The sequence below is a fragment of the Solanum verrucosum genome, unplaced genomic scaffold (assembly GCF_900185275.1).
Source record: "Solanum verrucosum unplaced genomic scaffold, falcon-dt-bn FXZP01000102.1, whole genome shotgun sequence".
NCBI classification, from domain to species: domain Eukaryota; kingdom Viridiplantae; phylum Streptophyta; class Magnoliopsida; order Solanales; family Solanaceae; genus Solanum; species Solanum verrucosum.
In genome coordinates this window covers 1,657,445-1,676,604 of record NW_026019930.1, presented here as the reverse complement: position 1 = coordinate 1,676,604, position 19,160 = coordinate 1,657,445, and the positions used below count along the sequence as shown (strand labels likewise).

Genomic DNA, 19,160 nt, shown 5'->3' with positions numbered 1-19,160 from the left:
ATAATGAACAGTTCCACTAACTGACCTTCCCTTATTTCACCTTTTTCCTCCTAAATATTTACAAATTACAATAATTTATTTGTCTAACTTTGATTTAGTACAAAATTTATGAAAATTATTTTTATTATTCCATCTTGTGGTTTTATATGGAAAATGTGTAGAATGCATCAAAGAGTTTTTTTGTCTTGTGTTTTATCATGTCACATGAAAAACTAAACTTAAAGATTGTCAAAAAAAAAAAAGACTAAAAAGAAAATAAGACAAACAAATTAAAACAAGAAAATATAAATTATTTTTAAAAATATTCATTTGTTGAATCAAATTAAAACATCTAATCTCCCTCCCTATTCATGAACTCGAATTATATAGAGTTAGAGCCAAATTGTGATGGAAATATAAGGCACGTAGTAACAATATAGTAATTTCGAGCATATATGAAAATCAATTAAATGCATAAAGGCCAAGAATTCTATGGTCTAATGCAACTTGCATTCCACCTGACAAAAGACAACTACCGACGAACCGGGACTAGGTTGGTTCTATTTCATTGCCTCATTGGCATATTACAGTACATATGTCTGTTTTTTGAGTAATCCTAATTTGCGTTGAAAAAAAATAAAAACACATAAAAATAAGGAAAATCAACATATAATAAAATTTTGATCTAGATAAATTGTTTGATTTTTTGTAAGAGGGTATCAAGTGACATCTCTTAGATAGAGCTAGTAAGAGTTTTGGAAATTCGTTCGAACCCAATTCCATGTGTAAATTACGTTGTTTATATATAATTCAAATTATTTTTAGGTATATATAATAGTGTTGTGCCCCTTCAACTTTTTAGCTTATTTACTTCTTCATATTTTATATTTTTCTAAAGAAAGACCGACTCTATCAATGCTCCTTCAAATAAGATGACTTTATCACTATCTATTATTTTAAACAGAGAGTATTTACCACTCCATCGGAAGTAAGAGCTGTTGTGGTAGGCTACACATGTTTCTTCTACTAATACTAAAACAGCAAAATAGAGAATAGAATAATAATAGTTGAAAGTTGTCCATTTGCAGTTGCGTGTGTTGAGTCAGACAAACACAAACTGGACTGTAACAGAACAAATCCACATCAAAATTACGTTTTCTCGGTTGATTCTTTCTCAATTCAAGTTTGATTCTCCAAACTTAGATGCCCAAAAAACTTGTACAGTACTAATTTGAAAATTCCCTCTCCTTTTAGAAAGGTCCAAAATTCAACTCTTTAACAAAGGGATCTTGCTTACTCTCTTTTGTGATTTGGGGTTTTTAAATGGCTGATGAGGAAGAGGGAAACCTGTGAAATTTCTAAGATGATTGATTTTTGCATTTACTGTTAGCAGAGGAATGGTGAGAGAAAAGAGGGATATAAGACCTGTAATCTTGAAATTTGGTGTTGCTTTAGCTATATCACTTGGTGGAATTCTCTTTACTTTTTTCAGAACTAAAAGAATCAAACCCTCTAACTCCTCTTCTTCATCCAATTCAGGTTAACCCCTCAACTTCATAACCATAAAAAATCACACCTTTTTGTTGCTATGTTTTCCTCTTCCTCTTTTTTTTAAGTTGGACTTATTTCCCTCTTTTTTTTCTTTGGTTTGATTTTAAAACAGGTGAGCTGCAAAATGATGATCAGACAAACCCTGCCTCGGGGAATTCAGTTTCAGAGTTTCCATGGAAATATGTAAGTTCGTTTGATAAGACCTATGATTCTTATTTTGATGTTTTTGGTTCTTACTTCTTACCTATTTTTTAGGTTTTAAGCTAAAATGTTGTTGGAATTGAAAGAACAACTCTCTGATTATATATATTTAGTTGGTAATAGATTGCTTTGATAGGACTTAAATTAGAGACTAGTTGGTAATGATTAATTAAAGTTGGTTGAGCTTCCTATATATTTCGGAAACAGCCTCTTCACCTCGGAGGTATGGGTAAGGTTTGTGTACACTCTATCCTCCCCAGAGCACACTTTGTGAGATGACGTTGGGTATGTTGTTGTTGGTGGTGGTGGTAGAGCTTCTTATAAGTTATTTCAACCATTATGATTTTTGTCTGAGTTGTGATGGGTCATTGCAGTATAACTCCTGCTATCTAGTTTCATCTGATTTTCACTTTTTTTTAATCTACGGTGGAAGAAAACAGCAGTGACTGCAGCGCTCATGTAGTTCTGTAACTTTGAATTGTTTAATTGCTCACAAGGATGATTATTTCTGTTTGTTTTCGTTTTAATTCTGCTTTGGATGTGCTTAATATAGTTTACTTTTGGAGAACTCGGAAAAATAAAGCGCATACTTGTGAATTGAAGTTGTCTTGAATGCTTCCCAATTAACATCGGTTGTCCTACTTGTGAGCTAATTACTTCTTTTCTATTGCAGGAGGATGTTTCCATACCAAAAATCATTATTGGGAGTTCTATACGAAACCCATCTACAAATTGTAGGTCTGGTGGAGACAAAGATGGGCTTCTTCTGCCGGAGATCAATGAACTTGTAAAGGAATTCGGTTCGCCTCCAAAGGCTAGTTTTTCAGCATGTGAGGATGTTAAAACACCACTACAGGGTGCAGATTCACCCAAGGAATGCAAGATTGTCGGAAGGGAGGACCATGAGCAAGAGATTAAGAACCTGAAGAATATTGTTAAAACTCTTAAAGAAAGGGAGAGGACTCATGAGATCCAACTGCTCGAGTATTATGGCAGCAAGGAGCAAGAAAAGGCCATCATGGAGCTTCAAAATCGTGTAAAGATACACAATTTGGAGGACAGGCATTTGGGTCTAAAGATCGAGTCTTTGAAAGCAGAGATTATGAAATTAGAGGCTCAAGTGGCTGATTCTGCAAAGGTTGTCCCAGACCTTGAAGCTGCGAATTTGAAAATAAAGCAGCTGAAAAAGAAGCTCAGGTTGGAAGCTGATCATAATAAGGAACAGATTTTATCCCTTAATGAAGGAGTTTCGAAGCTGCAGAATGAGGAGAAGAATCCTGTTCAAGCTGAATCGGATGTTCAGTTGGAGCTCCAAAAGCTGAAGGACTTGGAGATCGAGGCTGATGAGTTGAGGAAATCTAACCAAAGCTTAAGAGCGGAAAACTCGACAGTAGCTGATAGACTGGAATATCTTCAGCTCTTTGCCATTTCTGCTCTGGAAGAGAATGTATTGGTAAGTCTTTTATTCATCAACTTTGTTTATTTCATGTGTTTTTGTTGACCTTTGTTCTGACACAGGCAGAAGCACTGAAAGAAGAAAGTCTACAGCTGAGAAAGCAAAATGAAGAATTAGTAAAGAAAGTTGATCACATTCAAGAAGGTCGCTACAGTGATGATGACGAAGTAGCCTATCTTAAATGGATAAATGCTTGCCTGCGGTATGAGCTGAGGAACTATCAGCCTGCCCTAGGCGAAACAACTGCAAGGGATCTCAGTAAAACGTTAAGCCCCAACTCTAGGAATAAAGCCAAGCAACTAGTTGTTGAATATGCAGCTAAAGAAGACCAAGGGGACGGGGGAATCCATGTTTTGGATCTTGATTCTGACCAGTTATCCTCCCAAGAACCACATCTTATGAATTCGGGTGAGTTTGATGGTACTTCTATTGCTAATTCTTCGTCCCATAAGACTGACACTTCAAACAAAAGCAAAATCTTTCGTAAGCTTATGAGACTGATACGGGGAAAGGACCATCATCATAATCATTCAGAATTGGTTCACAGCACTGAAGAGAATGCAGCAAGATGCTCTTATTGTTCTTCTGGGTACTGTTCAGATATGTCTGTCGTAGATACCGGAGCTATTACGCCCCGGAGCAGATCAAGAACACCATCTCCAGGTTCATCCAAACAATTTATAGATTTCCATTCATTTGATCAAGGCGCTACAACCAATAAAGGAGAAAGCAGAAACTATCCGACACGTACAAGGAGATACAGTGATGTGGGCTCTTTAGATTATATGTCAAAACGTCTCGCTGAATCACCTCAAGAAAAAGGAAATAACCATGACCAAGAAAATGTTCATAAATCTGAGTTGGCGAAATATGCAGAAGTTTTGAAAGGATCTCGCTCTAAAGAACCAGTTCGCAAGAGATCAGCATCAGTTAGTTTCTTCTAACTTCTACTAGTTTTTTTTGCCCCTCTACATCATTAGAGGTAGCCTAGGTTCTATAGTTGTTTGATCCTTCATGATGGGAATCAAATCATAGCAACATGTTATACAGTTGTTTACTGTATGTAGTCCTACAAATATTAAAACTAGTGCAGCTTCTTCCATGGAAGTTATATATACTGAGAATTTTTTTATTAGCAAAAGGAAACAGAAGAAAAGAGTACACATACATGTGTGTAACATTAGATATCAATGTTTGATTTTCTATGTAGCTTCTTTGTTTGAGATGATTTTCTTTGTAGCTTTAGTTGCTGTTTTTTCAGGGGAGTGTTCGGTACGGAGGAAAACATTTTCTCATGTTTGGTTGGTCAAAACTTTTAGGAAATATTTTTTCCTTGGAAAACAAGTTCATTAAAAATGAGGAAAATGATTTTCATGTAGTAGCGAAAACAAGTTTCGCAAGGGGCATTCTATATTTGATTATGTCCTCCCTATTTTCCAACATACCTCATCTTCAGTCTAACCCTCAATAACCTCATTCCCACCACTCCAATTCCACCTCTCGTAGTATTTGTCAAAATTATATATAGATGCTTTTATGATAATGCTTTTCAAGAAAATATTTTCCTTCCCTACGAACACATTGACCTCTTGACATGAATGCATCTTCATTGTCAAAGTAGATAGTACTATTTTAATGAGCGTTTGATACTCTTAATTATGACTTCATGGCAAAATTGATTCTTCTTTCATGTGGATGATAAGGAGCCAACCCCCGTAACATTTTCTGATTCAAATGCGTTGCTAAGTCAATTTCAGTTTGCAGGAATCATTAATGCAACTTGGTGCTAAGTATCTTCTTACCTATGGTCTATGGCTGTCCTTGTAATATTTTCTGTATGTGTCAATTCTCACTAACGTGGATTTAAGGATTCATACAGCCGACTCAACTTATTTGTATTCTTGTGATAAAATTTAACAAATATTGATGAGGAGTTATCCGTGCTTAACTTTTTAAGATTCTTAGACATGTTTACAAGGAAGCTACAATCATCATCTTAATTATAAAATTATTGCTTCTCATACTCAACTTGTCTAGTCTACATTACTGCCTCTTCGAATGCCCAAATACCAAATTTGTTATTTGGGCAGATTTGTTTATTCAATGTGATGTACCATGAATATCCCTTACTTATCAATAAGCTTAGAGAATATGAAAGATATGAAAGAAAAAATATTTAATTGAGTGCACATGCTCTAAAACTAAACTAATGCATTGGAATTTATTTATTCTGCATACGCAATGTTGATTTTGATTCAACTTGAGGAAGTTTAATTAAATAGGATGGATATGAGGAATAGTTTATATTCTTATTTTAGTCGAAAGACTTTGATGATTAGTTAGTTAAATCTCAGATGACATATGACTCAATGTTTTAATTCAACTTCAAGAAATTTACTCAAATAAATAGGATGATACAGAACAGTTCATTTCATATCATTATCTTATCTTAGTCAAATGACTTTGTATGTCCTTTAATTTTTCGTCACGCTAGCTGCCACGTTTAAAGCCTCAGTTTGGAGATGCGATTCCATATTATAATTAGAAATTATGATTTTAAGTCAAAATTTGGATATGTGATATAAAATTATAATTTTATATTTCAAAGTCAGTGTAAAGAGATTGTTTATATCATGTGAAGTAGTTATATTAAAAAATAACTAGTTACTATTACTGTTGAGTGTTGACTAATGGATCTTTATAAAATTATGTGTATTTGGAAATTTGCAATTACAAACATTTATTCATAAAAAAGAACATTAAAACATGTGATTTATCAATGTAGTGTCTTATTCTGATATCTTATTTATGACTTTTATTTTGCTCATTTGATAAGATTTTAAAGTAATTGAGAAATTTTTGACAGCTTTCACAATAACCTGCAGTTGTGGGGTTTTCATTTTTATGAGAAACACAGAAGTATCATAATTTCGTATTACATTTTCAAACAAAATTTTAATTTTATACCATAATTTCATATTGCATATGTTAATTTTAGTCTCCTCTTTTCCACCTTTTTGCCAAATAAATCAGAAAAACACGTCAAGGAGACCATTTCGCCCTTTTCTTAAACTCTGTTTTTTTTTTCTTTTTTCTTTTTGTGCACTGAACAGATTAAAAAAGGTTTACAAATTACAATCTTTAAAAACAAAACAATACCACTTTGATATGTCCGGAGAGGAAACTCCATACTCTTGAACGTATTTCTCCGGATTATCAAATTTTCATTATGTTTATGTCCTTTATTTGCTATAAAATCGACACATTAATTTGTCTCTACGTAAATAATTCGTACGGTAAATTAAATTGGACCATCACTCCGCACATAGATAAAACTTCAGGCTTTCCTTGTCGTAATTTATCAACTTGAATTACAAAACGTTACAAACACATTGTTTCCCACAATGTACACATAATAATACTCCTATAATCAACCTAAAGAAACTAATAAGTTCCTTCTTTATTGAATAACATGTACGTATAATTAATCAAAGTCGCACCAATTGCTGATCAAACTTGTTCAATTCTGACTTGTAGAGAAGAGAAACTTCAACAACCACAGCGGGTACAACAAGTACCTGGGGGTGGAGGTTCACAACACCCCACACAATCATGAAGACATGCAACAGGTGGTGGAAACTTGATTGACGCGAGTTCTGCATACAGAAAAAAAACACATATGTGAACTAACTTCAAAGATGAATCTAAAATTTAAATGTATGTATCTAATATTATCTGCTTAGATTCATGAATTCATATTATGTCACATAAATTATGATACCTCGAGATGCATCGCATGACCATAGTAGCAAGGGAGCTAAGAAAATAGCATAGATCATAAGTGTAATCACAATGGATCTTATAGAGTTGTTGGAGAGTAGTGCTGCCATATTATATTACAAACCTTAATTTCTATACGAAAAAGTAGTAATAATTTTAAAAGCTTTAATTTTAGAATTTGTGTTTCAAGCTCAATGCTTTTGGAAGTATTTATATGAATTTTGACCGTGTGTACACAAATACTAAAGCAAGCAAGTCAATTGACTTTGAGGGAGTAAAAAAGGGGTAGAAACAAAGGGAAATTCTCAAGTAATTTAATAATGAAGAAAACATTTTGTCAAGTCATCTAATCAAGGGAACTACCTAGTTCCAGCAGAGGCGGACCTAAACTTTAATTTTAATTGATTAAAAATTTTAAGATTCTCGATATTAAATTCATTGAGGTGTTAATATTTCGGGTTCATGTCTATAGTTATTGATCTTTTAGTTGATTTTTGCATATTGTATATATATATTTATATTTTATGTTAAAAGTTATGAATTCAAATGAACTACTTAAAAAAATTAAGTCCGCCACCGAGTCCAAGGTCTATTTAAGCACAACTATAACAATTCTATAAAATACTAAATCAACAATCGGGAACTTCCATGCAATTTATTTTTGTCAATTTATTGACTACGACCAATAATATTTTCTAACTGGTGTGTCTTACACGTCAGGCAGTTTACTGTGTTTATATTTGGTACTTCTAATCCAAAAAATATACCTAATATATTTTTATTAATTGGATTGACTCGATTGATAATCAAATACATTTAACTTTTAAGTTGTTAAATAAACCACGGGAACGTAGTTTTCGTGGTCTATTTGATAAGATGGTATGACTTCATCGTTTATTTAATTATTTAACAAATTCGATTTGTTAATTGCTACCCTTTTCTTTGTTCTCCTTCCAAGTCAATGTCTTTTTTCCCTTTTTCGGTTATTAGGCTTTAGTTTTGGGAACTGAAAATGATCAAACATAATTAGAATCTGTTTGGATTGATTTATAAGTTGAGAGTGTTTGACAAAATTAAAAATAACTTGAAATAAGTTTAAATGACCTTAAAAAAGTTAAAACTTAATTATTTTTTAACTTGAAAGTTTAAAAAGTTTGATATTTTAAAACTACTTTTTTAAAGCTAAGCCAAACGGGCTCTTGTTCTAGTTGGTTGTTACCTATGGCATACATCGTATTATTTGTCTAAATATTAGTGTTGGTTTAATTGTTTGCTTAAATATTGTTGTATGGAATTGTTAAAATTTATTGTTATATAATAATATAAAATCATTTTAAATTTGACGTGTTTTCTTTATATTCCACACTAAACTATTAGTAGTTTTAATTACATCTGAACTTGCTTATTTGAAAGTCTATACACACATATCGCCACACCATCTCATCCTAAGAGAGTGAGATAGTAAGCCACTACTCATCTTTTTCATATTATTTAGTAATTCTACCTTATCAGTTATCCTATTTTTTTTTTTAATAATAATTTTGCCGCGTAGGCCGTATACTATATTTTTCCTTTGTAATATTGTAACTTGTAAGTTTATAATTTATGCAGTTTTTGTGTGACATTATATATACAACGATAGAAAACCAAACAATCTACATATTCAAGTTATATTTATCAAGACTATACAAGCTAACACATTACATAATTACCATCCAAACAAGCCGTAAGTGATTAAGAATACGTCTTACCATCCAAAATTCGTTTTCAGATGACAAGGAAGGTGTATCATTGACTTATATCTCCAATAATATTTGTGTATAACGAATAATTCACCACCTTACATCACGGAAGAATTTACTTTCTATTTGGATACACTAAAGAATCCATATTTATAATTAATGCCACTAAATATAATATATCAATAATTATATTATTACCGTTAAATAATTACCATTAACTCATTTATTTGTTATAGTGATGAGCCATGAATGTTAGACTAAAAGTGATGAACACGTAAACGAAAGACACATATTGACTTAATTACTTCTCCACAGACTCCGAAAGTCCTATTCACAGGGTTGTTGGCATTCTCACGGCTATTGTGGGAGTTTCCGAGCTGTTTGCTTACTACTTTCTTGGAAGAAGAGAAGCAGACTCTAGAAATTTGAAATTCCATAACCATAACTATTTTTAATTATCGAACCCTTGACACCCAATTTTGGCCCTCCACAATATAAATTAATCATCAAGCTTCTTCAATTTCAAACAATTTAAAATAATTAGTTTTATAAAAAATTCAAAAAATAAAAATAAAATAAATATAGTTTGCAAGTTATTTTAAATAGTTTCGTCACTTTTTATAATTTTTTAAATAATATATATGTTTTACATAATTATGTAAATAATTAGTATATTTCATGAATATTCAAAAATCGTCTCAAAAAATAAGTATATTAGTTTTACTTAAATATCGTGCCAATTAGTTTGGTTTAAGTAATATTTTATATTTTTTAACTAGTTAGTTTATAATTAAGTTTATTAATTTGTTTTGTTAAAATTAAGAAGCTTGTTAACTAATTATATTAATTCATCTTATTTTAATTTTGGCCGAATTCAACCAATTGCCTCAACCTGGTCGAAATTGCAATTTACGTGGTTATATTCTTAAGACCACATTCTTGAATTACTTTTCAAAACCCATTTCCATCCAATTTCCAGACTCAAATCTCAGCCCACTAAACAATTCCAAACACAATTTTCAATCATGCCCACTTTTAAAACCCATCAGCTCATTTTTCAATCATAAAATTGTATATAATAGCAAACTATTAATTTAAATTAAATGCTATAAATATAGTTTGATTTAATTGTACCTCATAGCAAACTGTTGCTATTTCACCTCTCTCCTGGTGAATCTCGCTCGCCAATCTCGTTCTCTCCCTCGCCTCTCTCGTTTTTTATACAGACGCAAGTGTATAAAGTGTCTTTGTGTTTGTATAAAGCGAGAGAAAATTGTATATATACATATATTTCGTTCCCCTCTCCCAGATCTCGCTCGTCACTCTCCCAGATCTTGCTCTCTCCCTCGCCTCTCTCACTTTATACAAAAAAATGCAAATTGTATAAAATGTATTTGTGTTTGTATAAAGCGAGAGAAAATTGTATATATACATATATTTTTGTTTCCCTCTCTCCCCTCTCCCAGATCTCGCTCTGTCACTCGCCTCTCTCACTTTATACAAAAACGCAAATGTATAAAATAAGTGAAAATTGTATATATACATATATTTTTGTTCCCCAGATCTCGCTCGCTCACTCGCTTCTCTCACTTTATACAATTGATCTTTTTGTATATGTATACCAAAACAGATAATACAACTGCTTGCTTTTGTATATGTATAGCGAAATATACATATTTATGTTTGCTATGGAACGCAATTATGCAAACTTTGCTATAGCATATAAATATGAATTTTGTGTTGCTATATGTGAAAGTTGCTCTTTTTCAATTCCCAACAATTTCCCAGCCTATCAAATAAATACCCAATTCAATTCCATTTCAGCTTTCTAATAAGCCCAACCATACCCATAAACCCAAGCCCACAACAATATAATACATATAACAACAATACCATACATACGTATAACAGTAGCAATACCAAACCGACTTGACCCCTGAACGTTCTTCTTCACGGAAAGAAACCCAAAACGACAAGAGCAGTACCAAACGACCCCTGCGCGTGCTTCTTCTTCACGCGAAAATTCCAGCAAATCCGGCGAGAAATCCGTGAAATCGTCCAGACCCTGCAGCAGTCGGCCCATCCCCCTTTTCAGAATTTTCCCATCCCTTTCACTATTGCCTCGAAAAAAAAAGGGAAAGAAATTCGAATTTTAAAATTCAAAATTATACCCGTTTCCCCCTAATCTCCATCTATATATTCATCTCTTTTGATCACTATTAAAGGGAGAAGAAATAGAGTGGGAGAAAAATAGAGTTGGAAAAAGTGGGGGAAAAGGTCTTAAGAGTAGAGAGGGATTGAAACTAAGAAAATTCATCTAAAAAATAAGAGATAGTTTGGCCGATTCAGTACTTCTTAGGCGTGTTGGTGGAACCTCCTCGTAGCTAGCTCGTTCTCGTCTCAGGATGCTGCCCGAAAAAAGGTAATTTATTCTCCTTTCCTTCTTGTTATTTACTTGATTTATTTTGTTGTTATTTACTCGATTTATTGTGTTTTAACTTAGAATTATGTGTAAAGGTATATACTTAGTAGTCAGTAATGGAGTTCTTTTAGCTTCTCTTTATGCATATTGCAATGAAGTTTAAATATTCAGCTCATTCCTTCACCTAGTAGTACGATAGCATTTGGTTGGTTAGGCTTCAACATTTGCCGTGTATATTTTATACCTTAATGTATGGTCATTTGTTCTATCAAATAGTTTTCACGCATTTTTTTGTGCTAATATTACAGAAGGAAAAAATGTTTTTCCTTATTCCTTTTAACAAATGAAAAAATAAAAAAATGGAGAAAATGGAGAGAATATATATATATATGAATGTCTTGGCAATAGTGTCTATCACTAAGACAATAATAATTTGGTTACTTCATCACATGAATTATGCTTTCAAGAAGGCTTTTGTTTAACTTAGATTTCAAATTACCATGTGATTTTATATTCTTTCAAGCTTCTTTAACTAGTGCATGCATTGGATTGATATATATTGTTATTTGGAGTCAAAACTTATGGTACTTTTCCTCTGCATCAGTGTGCCCTTGATGAACCATGTCCGGGAACCTTAAATAAATTTAGTTGTCTTGGATGGCTCATTCGTGAAAATTTTATCCGTTTTAACTAAAATGGGTTATCTCATGTTTATCCGATTTAGACATTCTGATCTATTACTTTATGACTCTTTGGTTGATTAGAATGTTTATCTTAGCATTTCACTACTCCCTTTATTCACTAACAGTGGCCTAATCCATGTCCTAATCCTTAATCTTATTTGTCACGAAGAGTTGTTATTTCACAAATACAAGTGCTAATCTTTCATTTTGTTATCTTTGCATGTGATACCAATCTGAGTTCGTTCTGGACTTCACTCTTGCATATCCTTGTGTCGTTCCGAGTCATCCTCATATTTCCAGTGAAAGAGAAGCTGAAACACGCCCCGGAAAGTCCGAAAATGGGCTGTATATCTGTCATATACAGCAGTATACACTGGTATACATGGAGAATATTGATATATAGGTCCAAAAATCGAAATACAGGTGCTGCAAGTTGAAGTGGGCTGCATACATTCGGTATACAGCCTAAGATACAGAAAATCGGCTAAAATACAGCCTGTATACATAAATATACACTCATTGTATATGCTGATTTTCGGGGGGTAAAAATGGGCCAAAGCCCATCTTTTGCATGACAGGTCCAAGCGAAAATGGGCCAGAAGGCCCACCAAATCTGGAAATTTGTGCAAAAAGGCCCACACTCTCACTTTCTTATTTTACTCTTATTATTATCTGTATTAATTTTATCCCTTTATTTGATTCGTAATAACCTAATTAAATTTCCCAAAAGATGAACTATATTCTTTATGTTAGTATATTTTTATATAATTCAATTTTTATAAAGTCTTATACTTATTTTGAATATATGTAGTCAAAACTTTTCATTTAATCCTTCAATTAAATTAAAATAGTTTTCATAATCTAATCAACCAAATTGGTTTAAATTATTATTTTTAAAAATGATTCAAATAAAAACTAATCTAGTTTTGTTAAAATTTTAATTACTTGCCCCTAATTCAGATGTTCCATTTTGGATCCCTTTCTCTAAAAAATAAAATAATAGAAAATGTGTCATTTATTTAATTATTTTCTCAAAGTTAATCAAATATTAAATTATTATTTTTTTATGTTAAATCATTTTTCCTAAAAATAGTCAAAAATATATTTTAGTCAAGTCGCAGGTCAACCGCATGTTAGCGGACACTTCGAATGCTTAAACCCTTCTCGAAGTGTAAATTGAACCCCGAACCCTCTTTGATATTTTCAAATGATTTTTTCTGTTTAAATCTTTGAAAATTATAAGTTTTCTTAATTTCTTTAAAAAATTAAGTGGCGACTCTTTTCTAAGTATTTTTTTGTTTTATACTTAGAACATTTCAAAAAGCGATTTTTCTAAAGGTTAGTAAAACTACGGCATAACACCCAAAAGTGACCAATGGGAGTTGTTTCAAGTATAAAACCTACAACGATTTGCAAAAATGTCCCTTTTTAGGTAACCATTTAGATTTTGTCCTTATTTTAAAAGTTACGTGAAATGTGAATATAGCTCTTGAATTAATAAAATATTTAAAAATTTCATAAATGACAAACAAATTTAACTAAATAATGCTCCATAGCTATATTTTATCTAATTACGCTTCATAGCTATAGTTTACGTTGTTATAGAAACTTGTACTAGTATATCTCAATTTATTTATTAAAAATCTGTACAAATTGTCCACTTTTAATTAATGAATACATGAGCGCTAAATATGGTACACTACAAGAAAACTGTGAATTACATGGGGATTTTTCTGGAGATTAGTATGAAAATTCGCAGAAAACTTATTTTCCTGCAAATTTTCATACTAATTTCCAAGAAAATTCCCATGTAATTCACAGTTTTCTTGTAGTGATAACAGAAATAATAATAAATCTGACTATTCATGCTAACATATTATTATTATTTTGCCTAAAATGACTTCTACTACAATAATAACACCATAATAATTGAATTCGTCATATTGGAGAAGCTCCATTAAAAGGAGAAAAATTATACATTTTATTTCGTATATGTGTTTATCTGACAATGAATTTATCATAGACCATATATATAATTGAATTGTATATGTGTCGGATAATATTTGTATATGTATATAGATGCTTGAATTTGTATATAATATAAATTGTATATGTATATGAAAATATGATTTACATATACAAATATATATATAAAAACTCTTCAATATAAACTATAAATAGGTATATACAATGAATGTGATTTACATGTTCAAATATATAAATACACTTCAACATAGTTATGTATATACAATAATCAATCACAATTATGTATATTTGTAAATAATAACAAAGAAATATACACATTTCTATATACAATTAGGGTGTAAACAAAAAATTTGGGATTGTTCATAGTTGTCCCGATCTAATGAACCAACCTTATTAGTTGTTCTTGACACTCTATTATTCATTTTTTTGAAAAAAAAAATTGAAAATAGGAAGACTAAGGACAATTTTTTGTTCAAAATAAAACAAAAATAAATCATATACAAACGGAAAAAAATAGTTGAATCACGTTTGAGCGGTTACCTTGAATTGTGAAAGTGAAAAATTTCATATATGACATATATTAGACTAATATTTTCAAGTTATAGCAGTAGAATTAAACTTTCAAGTTGTAACAATAAAAAATTTCAGGTTGTAACAGTTTCTTAAAAAAAAAGCTTTTTTAAAATAATTATAAAAATTTGTTTTGAAAAAAATAAAATAATTCGTTTCTGAAAAAAAAAGAAGGTAAAAAAAAGGAAATAAGTGTGTTAATTAAATTTGAATTGATTGAAGATAATTACTAATTAGCATAAATTAAGGAAATTCAAACTAATTAAGAATATTTAGTTTCCTTATTTCACTCTAATTTGTTAAAATTAATTAAAAATTCTGATTTCATCCATTTTCTTTCACGTTTCTCTCTCTTCGATTTTTTTCCAGAAATCTTGTCACTCTCATCTAATTCATATTCGTTTTTATTCAATAATCTTTATTTTATGGACGGCGTCTTATTAGTATTAATAAAACATGGTGGTAGATGGGATCCTTCAGGTTAGCGTTCTTTGCGATTTTTTATTTGTATTGTAATAAAAACCAAACGTTCAAAAAAATTATGAACAGTGATTCTGGAAAAAAATATTCAAATTTTGTTTGTGAATAATAGTTTTAATTATGGCATTTTTGGTATAAATATTCACTTTGAAATTACATAAAATTTGTTTGAAATTGGTATAGATCTATGTTTGAACATTCATTTTTTTTGTATGTTTCTGGTTAAAAAATTACATAAAATTTATTTGAATTTGGTATATTGGTTATACCATGTTGGTACGATTTTAGAATTATATTTGAATGAATTTCGTATACTATTTGTCTAATAAATGACAATTAATAGTTAAAAGTGGTATTATTTTGGTATTATAGTGACATGATTCTGTTGTGAAAAAGTGACGACTTATGTCATGAAATAGGTATAATTTTGGCATGAAATAGGTATGAAAAATGTGCATAATAATTTTATGAAATTTGTATACTGATTTCAGATTTTTTGTTGTGTATAATAATTTGAATTATGCCTTTTTTTTAAAAATGCATAATGTTATATTTTGGTATGAACATTGAATTTGTTCATTATTTGTCTGACGCATTTTTTCTTTGAAATTTGTATACTTATACTACCAAGCATGTATGACAATCAATAATGTTTTGGTACGATTTTTGGTTTGATTGGATTTTTTTTGGCATTATATTGTAATGAATTTTGAGAATAATAATGTAATGAATTTGGTATAGTGTTTATTTATTAAAGAAATGACAATTAACATTTCTAAGTTTGAATTATTTTGGTATTCTAGTGGCATGATCCTAGTATGAATAATTGATAACTTTTGACATGAAATAGGTAAGAAATGTGTGAATAAGAATTGTATGAAATTTGTATATTGATATAACATATGTGTTTACTTTTGTATTTTGTAATAACATATGTATTTTTACTTTTGTATGAATTTTGTAAGCATAAAAATGGTATGAAATTTGTATATTGATATAACATATGTATAAAAGTTATTTGTACTTTTGTATGATATAATATTGACACAATAATTTATGATGAAACAGAAAAATATGCAATTAAAAAAGTGTCGGAGCAGAAACTATTGTCGCCTGGTTCAAAAAGAACTGTAGGGAGACCACAAGTTGTAAATGGTTTGCTGATGTGAAATTCAAGAGGTCTAAGATTACGTGCAGTACATGTCGTCGGGAGGAGCACAATAGAAAGACATGTTCAAATTACCCTTCTGAAAAAAAGACATAATTTATTTTTATTTTTATTTGGTTGTTTTATTGTGGCGAACTTATGTTTTGATTTATTTTGTCTTTTAAGTTAATGAATTATAATTTCAGCATATTTATTATGTGTGCTAGTTAATCATTTGTGTATTCAGTGTTTTTCAAATGTATACTCAAAAAATAGGTAATGTTTGTATGCGATTGAAATTGACTGGAAAAATTAAATCAAATCTTAGTATGAAATTGGTATACATTTGGTATCCAACTGACGTCCCAGTGGTAAAATTGAAAAAAAAAAACATGTAATTGAGATTTCAAGTGAAATAACCAACATAAAACTAGTTAATAATGTATTCAATTGGTATAAGTATTGAATTGATATCCCATTGGAAAATTGAAAAATCAACATGTGGTTGAAATTTCAATCAAATTAGACAACCTAAACAAGTTAATGTTGTATTCAATTGGTATCCAACATATATCCCACTTGAAAATGAAAAAAAAAACAAAATGTAACTGATATTTCAACCAAATTAGACAATCTAAACACAAGTTAATGTTTTATCCAATTTACATACACTTGGTATCCAACTTGAAATTTTAGAACAAAGACAAAAAATAAAATGTATAAAATTAGTATCCAATGGGTATAAATCCGGGAAGAATAAATCTGGTTGTAAAACAATGCATATTATATATTAATGTTGTCAAAAATTGTAGCAAAGAAATATACATCACCCAAAAATCAAAACATGTAATTAAAAGTCTAAACTGCGATAATTAATACAAGTTCTATATTTTCCTCTCTTCAATTTATATTCCGTATTCAAGTGTGATTTTTTTTATCATATTTAAGCTAAAACTTAAGAAATCCTTATTAAAGATTTTATGATCTCATATTATCTATATATATCAACAAATTTCAGAATTAAATATACTTATTTCACCAACAAAATAGTATTTTAGATATAGAAAAACACACCAAAAACAAGTTCAAAACTTAAGTAAAACGATTTTTTTTCTCAAGAAATCAAGTTTTGGATTAATTAAAATAAAAAAAACGAAATCAAATTTTCAAAATATAGAATTCTTAATTCTAAAAAAATCAGATTAAAAAAAATACAATATCAAAATTTAAAATAAAAAAAGCATCAAGAAAAGCAAAAAGAAAAAGATTAAAGAGAGATAAAAATACATGTTAAAATATACGGTGATAAATTTTTTTTTAAAAAAAAATTAAAGGCCCCAATAGTCATTAATAAATAAAAGTTATTTGAATAAGTTAAAAAATCTCTTAAAAGGTGTAATAGATAATTACAAATTGATTCTCTCTCATTAATATTATTTCTATCACCTATTAATTATATAAAAGGAACTGCCATCAATATAATTAAATAATTAATAATATAAAAAGATTAATCATTTAATAAAGTAAATTTTAATTGATTTTTAAATAAATTTAATTGATATGTTATAACCCGTAATTAAACTGTTATAAGTAAGAATTTTTTAAGAGTAGGTTTAAAACTCGTAATATTGTCTCTTAAATGTGTATATGGTGTGATTTTCCCATTGTGAAACAACGATTAGAAGGGAGAAATTAGATTTCAAAATTCAAATCTAAAGTATATGAGTGATTAAAGGAGAGAATTAGGAAAAGGAGAGAGGAGAGATAATATTAGATTTGTATAAATTAGTGTACAAATCCGGTAAGGAATTTTATTCCTTAGGTATACAAATCGGTGGTGGGTCCCCTATTTAATAGCAAATCATATTAAATATAGTCACGCACAGTAACTAAATGAAATTATACCCTCGTTGAATAATAACCTAATAATATTTGCCAATTCACGTAATTTTCATAATATTTAATTGGCGTCTAATATCTATAAAATTTTAATTTATGGATTAATAATTTTATATAGGATTTTCAATTTTCTCAAAATTTTAATCGGTAATCTAAAAGGTTCGTAAGTTACCAAACAATTAAGAATGTCAATTTACTAAATATATTATCTTTTTTTTTAAAAAAAAAAAAAAAAAAAAAAAGGTGGGGGTGGGGTGGGTTATTTCGGGGGGGGGGGGGGGATGAATTTTCTGTACCCATGGCTGAATGGCTCAGCCCACTATTCCGTTAATTTAGTCAGCTGCGGCCCGTTGTGAAGGAAAGATGAATTGGACTAATCAAACTGTAGTGCTTTCTGATTATTTTTTTTAAAAATAATAATTAATTTTTGAACTTATCAATTTAATCTTAATTATATATTTATAACTTTATAAATATTACATCCACAACCTTTCTTTATTATTAAAGTTCATACCTGGTCAAAATGCATCAATTAAAATGAAATGGACTTTGATTTTTACAAAGACAAGGGAAATTTTACTTAAACTAAATCACGTTTTTAAGCCGCAAGTGTTGTTTTAAGCCGTTGATCAAATCAAAACCATACAAATTTTCATGGTATTATAAAATATCAAGTCAACGCAAAAAGAAGAGAAAAATGAATGTTTAAGACTTTAGAGAGGATACCATTGTCTAATACACTAATTATTGGCACTGAAATTCTGGAAAAAAAAAATTACTCAAAATTTAGTATTAAATTTGTCCATTCAACATGCCAAATTTAGGAGAGAATTGATTTTTTAGGTCACTTAGAATTTTTCTTGTTTTTTTTTGTGACTTTTTATAAGAGAATTTACATCGTGTAAAAATTAATAGTTGTCGGGATTTGATTAGCGTACATTAATTTGACTTGATTTTAAAAGGTAATTAAATTAGATTAATTTGATATTTAAAATTAAAATTTAAATATTCAAAAATTATACAAACGAAAAGTGTTATAAATTATAATTTTTCTTATATTAATATAATAAAATAATATATCTTAAAATGTTATTCAAAAATTATTTCATTTAAACTCTAATTGACAATGTGACAATAATTCTGAAACTGAAATTGGGCCATCAACTAAAACAGCCACTTTTATTACATAGCCGGATCATATTTTTACATCGCAAAACATTAATACAAAAGACATAAATTAAAGAAAGATAAAAAAAAATAATTA

At 29.8% G+C, this 19,160-nt stretch overlaps 1 protein-coding gene across 1 annotated transcript; it reads left to right on the top strand.

Annotated features, from left to right (window-relative positions):
* The first annotated feature begins 1,061 nt into the window (after positions 1-1,061).
* Positions 1,062-4,131, top strand: LOC125830062 (protein CHUP1, chloroplastic-like). Its single transcript, XM_049509286.1, has 4 exons — positions 1,062-1,518; positions 1,643-1,713; positions 2,405-3,184; positions 3,250-4,131. Exons 1-4 carry the CDS (start codon positions 1,377-1,379, stop codon positions 4,129-4,131), a joined length of 1,875 nt encoding a protein of 624 aa, XP_049365243.1. The 5' UTR covers positions 1,062-1,376.
* The last annotated feature ends 15,029 nt before the right edge of the window (positions 4,132-19,160 follow it).

Excerpts from the sequence above, each read along its gene's own strand:
- LOC125830062 (XM_049509286.1), top strand. The coding sequence starts at position 1,377 with ATGGTGAGAGAAAAGAGGGATATAAGACCTGTAATCTTGAAATTTGGT. Across the intron at positions 1,519-1,642 it reads CTCTTCTTCATCCAATTCAG|GTGAGCTGCAAAATGATGAT; the intron begins GTTAACCCCTCA and ends ATTTTAAAACAG. Across the intron at positions 3,185-3,249 it reads CTCTGGAAGAGAATGTATTG|GCAGAAGCACTGAAAGAAGA; the intron begins GTAAGTCTTTTA and ends GTTCTGACACAG.